Below are 12,323 nucleotides of genomic sequence, written 5' to 3' on the forward strand. Positions count from 1 at the left end.
TTTGTGCAAAAAACATTAACACACACAACTCTGACTGGATCCATCGTCCATGGGTACACGCCTTTGTTTTCCTGGCCAATGAGAATCGAATACGCTGTGATTAACACCTTGCTTGCCACGACCCAGGCCAGGACAGATTTTCATGCAAGGATTTTAATTTTTTTGTCTCGACAGGTGAGTTGAGTCTCCGTTTACATTTGAGTTCTGGTTGACTTTGGTGGCCTCCAACGATCACTTTATCAACACCAAAACCAAAAACACTGACACAATCAAAAACCTTGAATTATTTATCAATAAAGCAGGAAGAGAAGAGGCACAGGATTGCAGAATATTAAAAGGAGGATAAATCCACTTCATCTCCATGGATCTCTCCACTTCATCCTCTGTTTCTGACACTGTCTGTGTGCTCTGGGGTATGTACTGAGGTTAATGCCACTTTGAGATGGTTTGATATTGGTGACCTAGATGCATGGCAATGTATAATAAACCCAGGGTTTCATCTCTCCTCTGACTAGGCTGTGAGCTGAGTGACACCCAGAGAAAGGCAGTGTTTGAAATAGAGGAGGAGGATTTGTTGGAGCATCAGTTCTTTATCCGAACGGTCAGTCTGTTCAAGTCTTTAGTCCGTCTCCAGCCCTCTCCACACACCCCATTAGCAGAGATCACTTTGATTTAGTCTGTGAAACAAAAATAAACATAGTCCAATGACAGCCCAACCCATAATCTCTGCTCCCCTTGTGTATAGATGTGTCTGAGTGCAGAGGCCAGCAAGGAGATGCATGTAGTGGAGGTACAGGACAGAGTTGGGGAATACTCCAAGCCAGTGCCCATTGCCTCTCTTCACCCTATGTGCCAACCTATGGTCAGTTTCAGTGGGTTTGAGCTCATGCCACCTGTCACCTTCAACCTTCGCTCTGGGCAGGGCCCCCTCTTCATTTCTGGACAGCATGTGACATGTAAGAAACTGAGATATGAGAAAATTATGTTATTGTTGAGAGAATGTCATGAAAACAAACATTCAGTAGAAACTATTTGTATGTCAATTCTGGGACTCTGTTATTTTATTTGGCTTTAAGTTCAATTCAAATGATACCTGGTATTTGTGTGCTGTCATAGTGGTCTTTGAGGAGGAGGAGGAGGAAGAGGTCTTCTCATCAACACACCCACTTGGTAAGTAAACAAATCTAGAACTTCTAAGCTTCATAAAAGGATTACCTATTTTGATCCCTTATGACATTGTACAGTTCAGTATGAAATAGTTATTGTGTTTTTATTTCAGATCACGTTGGGCTTCAGTAACATGATAAAAGTTGAAGGACTTCAATAAAACACAGCACAAAAAGTAAGACTTTTGAGTTTCATATATTTATTCATCACAGAAAGTGCATTGTTATTGCAGGATTAATATTTCACAATAGATGACAATAATACTACAGTATTCTTTCAAATGTGCGAAAATACAGAGCATGTGAGTGCACAGCATAACTCGAGTAAGGAAGAGGCAGAAAGAATCACATAGAAGCAGCAGCATCAGTGGTCACATAGCTATTCAATAGCATGATGGTCTTATTCTTTACAGTAATGAAGGTTCTGATTACTCTACAGGAGTGGTGAGAGGGTAACCATAGGGTGGAGGGATGGTGTTAAGAGGGAGTGTTCAGCCCCACAGGCACAGGGAGGGACATAGGCAGTAGGCCTTGCTCCCAGGGGACTTGATCACCAGGTCCTTAATGATCTCTGTAGTGCCGAACAGAGGGAACAGCTTCTCGTTGAAGCTCTCGTTGTAGGTGTAGATGTGGGAGCGGCTGTCTACGTCATAGAAGGACAGCTGGCCCTGGTCATAGTCCAGGTAGACGGCCACCTTGCGGGGGATGAGGCCCGGCGGCAGGGCAGTGAAGGGCACAGTCAGGGCCTTGAGTTCCGTGCCCCTCTCCAGGCGCAGGGTCAGGTAGCCCGTGTCTGTGTTCAGGGACTTGAAGCCCTTCCTCAGGGCTGACTCCTTGGCCACGCCCAGCCGAAAGTCCCGCTCCCCCACCTCCACCTCCCAGTAGTGGCGGCCAGAGTTGAAGCCCTCCACCCCTGTGGCACACCACCAGCCATCGAAGCGCTGGTGATAGTTTGGCACGTCCTTCCTCTCGAAGCCACAGCGCATCTTCTTCTCGTCGTTGGAGATCAGCAGGTCAGGGTTGGCCGTGTCCAGGTCAAGGGAAATCTCCACTGCTGCATTAGAGATCCAGTCCCATACTGGAATATAGATAAAACAGATTAGTTACAAATATTAGGGAAATAAAGATACGTTCTGTGAACATCACATCTGGCTCTGTCAATACCTGTCCAAGGCATCACATACCTGAGTGAGGAATGTAGCGGGCAGCACCTATCTTCTGAGTCCTCTGCTTCCATATGAGCCACTGTTGGGGGATGGCTTCCTGCAAGCACAAAGACGGAGAGGGAGAAAAGCGTCATTGGTAAATATCAGAGCTGTTAACATGAATATACATTCATGTATTTTAAAGGGGGACAATTGATATTGAAGGAGGCCCCCACCTTGTCCAGCCCCTGTGTCAGTAAGACCCACATGATCAGTTCCATGGCTGTCAGGAGGTTGGGCATGTGGCGACTCCTCCATGCGGCCTGGAGGTCCTCCAGAACCTGAGCCACAGCCTCCCCAGGCCACACACTTTGCTCAGGTTGGGCTCTCAGGTCATTGGTCCAGTTGATGATGGTCCTCTTAGCGTTCTCCATGTCCTGCTCACTGAACAGGTCCTGCTCCCTCCACTCTCTCTTCTCTGGCCAGCCATCCGACTGCATGGGCCTCTTCTGCTGACAACAGGTGGAGACTCATTCAGCACGTTTGGAGAAAGTCACCTGCAAGCTATACAGTATATATTAATAGCTGTTACACTATATTGGTTCCTGCCCTCCATACCTTGCTCTCCAGCAGAGACGCCCACTCCAGGATGAAGGCCCTGCAAAGAGGAGTGGGCCAGATCTCCTCTAGTTTCCAGATGTTCTCCAGCACCTCAGACCTCTGCAGAGAGGGTATAGACAAGTGGGGGGTTTAGTAGACTTGTTTATCCTCCAAACTAGACCTGACAATGGATACTTGTACCCTGTATAATGGATGTTACAAAAGGTGTGTATATATTTCAGTGTACCTGACACACTCGATTGAGATCTCTAGCCAGCTCCACAATAAACAGCTGATTCGCTTCCAGTGGCTCTCTCTTCTCATTCTTCGCCCTCTTGCGAGATTCCTGACGGAGGAAAAAAATAGTGAAAAGAGTTAGCTATAGAACACATAGAAAGTTTCAATGAAATAGAAATAGTAGGAAAAGAGGAAATTAAACAGATTTAGAGGACTGAAATGGGGGTTTTACTAGTGCTTTAGAAAGTAATAAGGTCAACCCAGAAAAGAAGGAGCCACTTGGTCTTATCAAAATGCACACCATGCTCTTCTCCTGTAAGCAGGAAAGAAAGAGATCTCCTCTCTCCCATAACCCCCCTGACTACATCTATTATCTACCCAACAACACCCTCATTTACTTGTGTACACAATCAAATTAAACTAAATCAAATCAACAGTCTGTGCATGTTACTTGGCCCTCTGTAGCAAGACTGGCCCTGCAAGCTGTCTGCTGCTTTCTCATCTGCCAGCAGTAATCTGTTTGCCCTGGGTTTTTCCATAACACACACACACAAGTAAACTTTGATTTGATTTGGTTTAAATATAAATCATTAGGGCATTAAATTAAACTAAGGAAACAATAACTTGAGTAAGCATGTAACTGGTGGCGCTACCATGACAACCCCTCCACAACACAGCCTCACTACAGACCCTGGTTAGATTCCAGGCTGTATCACAATCTGGCCGTGATTGGGAGTCCCATTGGGCGGCGCACAATTGGCCCAGCCTTGTCCTGGTTTGGCCAGGGTAGGCCATCATTGTAAATAAAAATGTGTTCTTAACTGACTTGCCTAGTTAAATAAAGGTTAAATAAAAAAAATAAAAAATGATAAAATCTCTGACAGTAGCAAAACAAGTTTGGACAAAAACATTGTGTTTTTGTTGTTTGGAGTATTTGTGATGCATGGCAGGAGTTTGACCTACCTTAAGCTTGGCTGTGATGTTCTTGACCGGCTCGACAATAAAGTGGAAACACTGCATCATCTTGACAACTGTGCTAAGATTCTACAAAGAAAAAGACAGATAAAGCAGCATTAGAGATGTACCTTGACAGACAGGGCACCTGATCGCAGGTCACCTCTACTTGACAGAATGTTCAAGTGGGCCGATCCATCCATCAAACTACCTGTGTAACACAGGCGGCTGGTGGCACCTTAATTGGGGAGGACAGGCTCATAGTAATCACTTGAACGGAATTAATGGAATGGTATCGAACACAACAAACACATGCTTTCCAGGAGTTTGATACCATTCCATACACTCCATTCCAGTCATTATTATGAGCCGTCCTCCCCTCGGCAGCCTCCTGTGCTGTGTAAGGATTTCAGATTGACAGGTGCTGATGAACTAAAACCACACCACTGATCTGAGTCCGTGGTAGCAGGACCACCTAAATTCTCTAAGGGCACTCAAATGGTTTGAAATCTAAAACTACCCCTGCCCTACTTTCATTAGAAATATGTCAGCCGTTCCACCCCACTGCCCTATATTCTGTCCCCAGTCAAGTTAAAAGATGCTGGCATTATGGGAAAAGGAATAATGCAGCTCCACTGTTAAGAAGATTTATTTAAATCGTTTATCATAGGGCGGAGGACAGGCAACACATGGCTAATCGTACTGGACCAAATCATAACAGCAACACCTCTGTGGTCATCATAACATGAAGGATACCTCCCCTTTGGAATCTTTAATGATACGCTGACCTAGTTATTGTGTGGATGTTATTCAAGTCATATTATCATTGTGAGAGAAGCAGGGGTCCTACCTACTTCTAGAGCCTGGGGCATCAACTGATCATTAACTGGGTTAGGATGAGTGATAACAGTCAGAGCAGAGGTTACCTGGCCCTCTGTAATGTGACTGGCCCTGCATGCTCTCTGCTGCTGTCTCATATGCCAGCAGTAATGTGTTTGGCCTGGGTTTTTCCATAACACACACTCCTTGCGGGCTAAGCCAGTAACTCTGCTGTCAGCAGCAGGGTAAATGTGGCACGTGAGCTTAGTCAGTGTGCCACTGAAGCCGTTAGCAGATTACCCAGGAGGACTTCCAAACAGGGTTTTAGGTCCTGATACAGCCAAGCACAACCAGATAGAGGATGGCAAGCACAACAGAGACCAAATAATAATGACTGGCGCGAAATAATAATATTGCTAAATGAAATGCATATTCATCAGCACACATTGAGGAGAGCAAAACCAGGTGGCATTTGTTATCAAATGCATGGTAAACTCATGTCAACCTTTCGTAATAGAATACAAATAAATACAATGGAAGGAAATGGAATAGAATGCAAAAAAAACTTTGAGTAGGCATATGAAATAATGAAAACAAAAACAGGAAACATTTTTCAGGTATTCAGGGTAGGCCTATGTGTATTGCATCTTTTGTTTGAGTGACAGTGACCCAGTTACAGACCAGTCTAGACGCAGTCTGCGCACAAAGTAATGAGCAGGGTCGTGTGACTTTGCGGCACTCCCAGCGAGCTTGATCCTATCCTATAAATCCTTGGTTGACATTGCAACATGTCAAATGTTTCACTATGCATGATAGTTATTAAGTTATTTTGCGACACTAAACAATGCCATGCTGTTATGTGACGTCTGTGGACTTTCATGCAATCGAAATTCTGTATTATATTTTATAGAAAATTTGACACAATCATGCAGTTGAATCGTACAAACTTGTAAGACATACCTGTCACAATGTTGTAATGTAAGCCGATTGGTGTCTTCTATGCACAGGAGTAATGCTACTGGAGAACAAGTTGACTGTATGCTGCAGTATGACTGACCTTGTTTACATACAAGATTTTCGTAGGAACGAAGATGGTTCGGCTTTCTCCGTTTCTGAATCCGAAGGCAGACAAACAGCGCCGCCATGATTGTTGTGGTATCTCAGTCGTCCACGAAGCGGAACAGCGGGCTGTCTAGCTCCCGCCTATCCTTTCTTTGGATTGGTGGATAAAAATCCTTATTGCAATCTCTTTTTGAATGTTCGATGAGGTTTGTTGACGTCAACCGATGCTATGCTACTAGCCTCATTTCATGAATATGCATAGCCATAAGACAACTCCGACATAAAGTGTTTTTTCTCAAAGTTGTCGTGATATCACGTGTCCTACTTATATTAGTAGAGAAGAATTAAGGTGTCCAATAGATTTAAGGTGTCTGTAATAGAATAAACGTGGCAAAAACAAATGTAGACGTTAATAAGTGCATTTATATGCCATCCAAAATGTTTTTACACGGGGGAGTGCCAAGATGGAGGCACGGAGGCTTCAAAACAGCCCTGGTAGTCATCTAGTGTGTATATATAAGGTATTGACTGAGAAACATTTTAAATATGAATTTAGCCTTAAGATGCTTTTTGGAAAACAAGCCCTGTTCAGTACATTGTAAAGGCATCCTCTCTGTAGTATGATCCAGTGTTCACTACTTGACATGAGAAGCTGAGTAGTTAACTGTGGTATATTCCAGATTACTTCAAAAGCAAGTTCCATTACAACATCGCTAAAGAGCAAATCCATTAGTTTCAAGTTTTAATGTCACGTGCACAAGTACAGTGAAATGCCTTTCTTGCAAGCGCCAAACCCAAATGCAGTAATTAATATCAATGTAGCACTAAAAATAACATAAGGTAGAACAAAAACACACAATAAATAGAAATAAGAAGAACATGAGAAAGTAAGAAGCTATGTACATGGTCAGTTCCAATATCATATTTACAATGTGCAGGGATACTGGAGTGATAGAGGTGTGTGTGTGTATATATACTGAACAAAAATATAAACACAACATGCAACAATTTCAGTGATTTTACATTTTAGTCATTTAGCAGACGCTCTTATCCAGAGCGACTTACAGTTAGTGAGTGCATACATTTTTCATACTGGCCCCCCGTGGGAAACGAACCCACAACCCTGGCGTTGCAAGCGCCATGCTCTACCAACTGAGCTACAGGAGGCCTATTTTACTGAGTTACAGTTCACATAAGGAAATCAGTCAATTGAAATAAATACCTGAGGCCCTAATCTATGGATTTCACATGACTGGGCATAGGCCCACCCACTGGCCCAGCCAATCAGAATGAGTTTTTCCCAAACAAAAGGGCTTTATTACAGACAGAAATACTCCTCAGTTTCATCAGCTGTCCGGGTGGCTGGCCGCTCCCTCAAAACTTGAGAGATTTGTGGCATTGTGTTGTGTGACAAAACTTTACATTTTAGAGTGGCCTTTTATTGTCCCCAGCACAAGGTGCACCTGTGTAATGATCATGCTGTTTAATCAGCTTCTTGATATGCCACACCTTTCAGGTGGATGGATTATCTTGGCGAAGGAGAAGTGCCACTGACGGGGTTGTAAACTAATTTGTGCACAACATTTGAGAGAAATAAGCTTTTTGTGCATATAAACTTTTATTAAAGCTCATGAAACATGGGACCAACACTTTTCATGTTGCGTTTATATTTTTGTTCAGTATATGTATAGGGTAGGTGACTAGGCATCAGGATATTTGATAAAGAGAGTAGTAGCAGCGTAAATTATGATTGTACTGTGTGAGTGTGTGTGCGTGTATGTAGAGTCAGTATAAATGTGTGTGCATGTTGTGTCTGTGTTGGAGTGTGTGTGAGTGTGTAGAGTCCTGTGAGTGTGCATAGAGACAGAGCAATATTAAAAATACAAGGGTAAATTCAGATAGTCTGTGTAGCCATTCTGTTAGCTATTTAGCAGTCTTATGGCTTGGCGATAGAAGCTGTTCAGGAGTCTGTTGTTGTCTTGATGCACCAGTATCGCTTGCCGTGCGGAAGCAGAGAGAACAGTCCGTGGCTTGGGTGGCTGGAGTCTTTAACGATTTTCCGGGCCTTCCTATCACACCACCTGACATAGAGGTCCTGCATGACAGGGAGCTCAGCCCCAGTGATGTACTGGGCCGTCCGCAACACCCTCTGTAGCGCCATGCGATCAAGGGGGTAATGTTGCCATACCAAGCAGTGATGCAGCCAGTCAAGATGCTCTCAATGGTGCAGCTGTATAACTTTTTGAGGATTTGAGGGCCCATGCCAAACCTTTTCAACTTCCTGAGGGGGAAGAGGCGCTGTCGCTCCTTCTTCACGATTGTGCAGGTGTAAGTGGACCAGTTGACAGTGCCTGTCAGAGCAAAAACCAAGCCATGAGGTCGAAGGAATTGTCCGTAGAGCTCCGAGACAGGATTGTGTCGAGGCACAGATCTGGGGAAGGGTACCAAAAAATGTCTGCAGCATTGAAGGTCCCCAAGAACACAGTGGCCTCCATCATTCTTAAATGGAAGATGTTTGGAAACACCAAGACTCTTCCTAGAGCTGGCTGCCCGGCCAAACTGAGCAATCGGAGGAGAAGGGCCTTGTTCAGGGAGGTGACCAAGAACCCGATGGTCACTCTGACAGAGCTCTAGAGTTCCTCTGCAGAGATGGGAGAACCTGCCAGAAGGACAACCATCTCTGCAGCACTCCACCAATCAGGCCTTTATGGTAGAGTGGCCAGACAGAAGCCACTCCTCGGTAAAGGAACATGACAGCCCGCTTGGAGATGGCCAAAAGGCACCTAAAGACCTCAGACCATGAGAAACAAGATTCTCTGGTCTGATGAAACCAAGATTGAACTATTTGGCCTGAAGGCCAAGTGTCACGTCTGGAGGAAACCAGGCACCATCCCTACGGTGAAGCATGGTGGTGGCATCATCATGCTGTGGGGATGTTTTCCAGCGGCAGTGACTGGGAGACTAGTCAGGATTGAGGCAAAGATAAACTGAGAAAAGTACAGAGAGATCCTTGATGAAAACCTGCTCCAGAGAGCTCCAGACCTCAGACTGGGGCGAAGGTTCACCTTCCAACAGGACAACGACCCTAAGCACACAGCCAAGACAATGCAGTAGTGGCTTCGGGACAAGTCTCTGAATGTCCTTGAGTGGCCCAGCCAGAGCCCGGACATGAACCTGATCGAACATCTCTGGAGATGGAGAGACCTGAAAATAGCTGTGCAGCAACGCTCCCCATCCAACCTGACAGAGCTTGAGAGGATCAGCAGAGAAAAATGGGAGAAACTCCCCAAATACAGGTGTGCCAAGCTTGTAGCGTTATACCCAAGAAGACTCGATGCTGTAATCGTTGCCAAAGGTGCTTCAACAAAGTACTGAGCAAAGAGTCTGAATACTTATGTAAATGTCTTATTTCAGTTTTTATTTTTAATAAATTATCAAAAATGTCTGAAAACCTGTTTTTGCTTTGTCATTATGAGGTATTGTGTGTAAAAAACAAACAATTGAATCAATTTTAGAATAAGGTTCTAACGTAACAAAATGTCAAAAAAGTAAAGGGATCTGAATACTTTCCGAAGGCTCTGTAGACAGGTGTTTTCCTTTCCAAATCATGTCCAATCAATTGACTTTACCACAGGTGGACTCCAATCAAGTTGTAGAAACATCTCAAGGATGATCAATGGAAACAGGATGCACCTGAGCTCAATTTCGAGTCTCATAGCGAAGGGTCTGAATACTTATGTAAATAAGGTATTTCTGGGGGTTTTCTAAAAACCTGTTTTCGCTTAGTCATTATGGGGTATTGTGTGTAGATTGATGAGGGGGGAAAAACAATTTAATCAATTTTAGAATAAGGCTGTAACGTAACAAAATGTGGAAAAAGGGAAGCGGTCCGAATACTTTCCGAATGCACTGTATATGTACAGTACCAGTCAAAAGTTTGGACACGCCTACTCATTCAAGGGTTTTTCTTTATTTTTACTATTTTCTACATTGTAGAATAATAGTGAAGACATCAAAACTATGAAATAGCACATATGGAATCATGTAGTAACCAAAAAAAGTGTTAAAAAATATTTGAGTGAAGGAAAAGCAGCCAACAAGTGCTCAGCATATGTGGGAACTCCTTCAAGACTGTTGGAAAAGCATTCCAGGTGAAGCTGGTTGAGAGAATGCCAAGAGTGTGCAAAGCTGTCATCAAGGCAAAGGGTGGCTATTTGAAGAATATAAAATATAAAATATATTTTGATTTGTTTAACACTTTTTTGGTTACTACATGATTCCATATGTGTTATTTCATAGTTTTGTCTTTTATTCTACAATGTAAAAAATAGTAAAAATAAAGAAAACACTTGAATGAGTAGGTGTGTCCAAACATTTGACTGATAGTGTATATGTGTGTGTGTGTGTGTGTGTATATATGATATATGAAACGATATGAAAAACATATCCATAACCATGGTAGCAATTGAAAGAGAACCGTTTGGAGATTATAGGAAAATTATTAGATGAAAGGTGAGGACACAACAGTTCACCTGACACAAGACTGAATCCAAACATTACACTGTTGATTTTATGTGTATTTTACATTTACTGTACTTTTCGAAGCATTTGTTGATAACGAAATCTGAAAATACTCTGGATACATTCTGTGACTTGATAAGACTATTCCTGGAGAATATGGGGTAGGTGCAACATAAGACAAAAAATTTTACAAGGGTTTGAGTGAGTAAGTTCGAGAGGAGAGGACTAACTGTTGTCTACAAGCGGCCACACACCTTTCCAAAGTGTGATGTTCCTAAGCATTTTCAATGCACTTATATGACTCAAAGAACAGTCTTCAACTAAAAATACTTTTTTTAGCTCTCCTAGCTGTGCCGTTGAGGAACTAGAGCAAGCACACTTGTAGTTGTTTCGTTTGGAAAACAACCCTGCATTCCTGCCATCACACAATTACTGTTGTTGTTTACACAATCGAAAAACGGTCCATTATAAATCGCAATCTGGGTCAGTTGGGCATGATTTGAAAGCTTGTTCTATTGCCAACATGACTAGCTAAGTTATAAAATACAATCTTACAGTGTTAGACTTTCACAAGGCAATTCAGAGAAACTGATCATAATTTTGGTCCGCACAGAAAGGAGTCATGAGTGCATTCAGGTGTGTGTGCTGCGGCGAATATTCTTCCCAATAAACACATCATCTCATTCTGTTCAGGAAAACCCAGGGTATGATGCCATGTCATCTTGTAACAGTACATCAAACATAGTGATCCTAAACGTTGACACTGTATATGACATGAGTTTTATGATTTGGAAATGTGAAGTGCACATTTGGACTCATGGATGTTTGGCTTGCTTGTATGACATCAAAGCGGTATTTATTATAATCCTCAAAGTCTCACCTTTCAAAATACATTGATTTATATTAAGTTACAGCATTTCCCTCACTCAGACAACAAAACATTTGCAAAAGTTGCCATTTCTGTCACGCGTGGTGCTCATGTTCAGAACGGCTGTCAGTCAAAACCCATACAGCACTGTGAAGCGCAGAGCCAGAGCTCTGAAGACATGTATAGCATGTTACTGTACAGCCACTACGTTCCAATTTAGCCGTTTATTAGTGCCCAAACCTGTCATTTTCAACCCATATACGGGTACGAGTGTAAAGGGCTATGAAGATCCCTGTAGCTCAGTTGGTAGAGCATGGCGCTTGCAACGCCAGGGTTGTGGGTTCGTTTCACACGGGGGGCCAGTATGAAAATGTATGCACTCACTAACTGTAAGTCGCTCTGGATAAGAGCATCTGCTAAATTACTAAAATGTAAGTTTAGGATGTTTATTGAAGAAAAAACACTGCTATTTCCTTACCTTCGTTGAAATCTGAAGGGTTATCAGAAAGTCATTGTAAATCTAACAAAGCCTGTCTTTCAGTATAGCCTGTGCTAATCCCCTAAATACCAAATCTTAATGCTTAATTAGCTGTTGAGATGTCAATGATAAAGAGAGCACCTCATGTCACCTCTTTTTGTGGTCTGTATTTTAAGGCATCAAACGACCATAAAACCTAATTAACTATATGGGGCTCATCTTTTACGACAAGAGCTCAAGGGGATTACCAAACAGTTGCACTTTGTGTCTGTCAGTCAGAAGACTGTGATGGAAGTTGTTCATCCTGTAGTGTCTTCTCATTCTGCCCCTAGGCTGTTTCCAGATGTTCTGCCCAACTGTGAGGAGCTTAATGACCTCTGAGTGTCCCCTTTTGTTCTCTCTCTCTCATTAGACACCCAACAGCAGCAGGACAATGGAACCCTTGTGGACACTTCATCTAATGAGTTAAACAT

At 43.0% G+C, this 12,323-nt stretch overlaps 2 protein-coding genes across 3 annotated transcripts; one reads left to right on the top strand and one right to left on the bottom strand.

Moving 5' to 3' along the window:
• The first annotated feature begins 54 nt into the window (after positions 1–54).
• On the top strand, positions 55–1,348 carry LOC311105368 (nucleoplasmin-like). Its single transcript, XM_084147506.1, has 6 exons — positions 55–174; positions 300–413; positions 516–601; positions 746–956; positions 1,117–1,170; positions 1,280–1,348. Exons 2-6 carry the CDS (start codon positions 362–364, stop codon positions 1,297–1,299), a joined length of 423 nt encoding a protein of 140 aa, XP_084003632.1. The 5' UTR covers positions 55–174; positions 300–361; the 3' UTR covers positions 1,300–1,348.
• On the bottom strand, positions 1,347–6,000 carry LOC311105314 (butyrophilin subfamily 1 member A1-like). 2 transcript variants are annotated; one of them, XM_084147424.1, is made up of 7 exons: positions 5,882–6,000; positions 4,112–4,192; positions 3,159–3,257; positions 2,930–3,031; positions 2,548–2,820; positions 2,351–2,429; positions 1,347–2,244 (listed from the first exon to the last, which is right to left on the bottom strand). In XM_084147424.1, the coding sequence occupies exons 2-7, from the start codon at positions 4,169–4,171 to the stop codon at positions 1,658–1,660; spliced, it is 1,200 nt and encodes a 399-aa protein (XP_084003550.1). In that variant the 5' UTR covers positions 4,172–4,192; positions 5,882–6,000; the 3' UTR covers positions 1,347–1,657. The 2 variants fall into 2 exon arrangements, with proteins under 2 accessions (XP_084003550.1, XP_084003549.1); XM_084147423.1 differs by having other exon boundaries at positions 2,548–2,823; positions 5,882–5,956.
• Between the last annotated feature and the right edge of the window lie 6,323 nt (positions 6,001–12,323).

Source organism: Coregonus lavaretus, assembly GCF_964263955.1.
Source record: "Coregonus lavaretus genome assembly, chromosome: 2".
NCBI lineage: Eukaryota > Metazoa > Chordata > Actinopteri > Salmoniformes > Salmonidae > Coregonus > Coregonus lavaretus.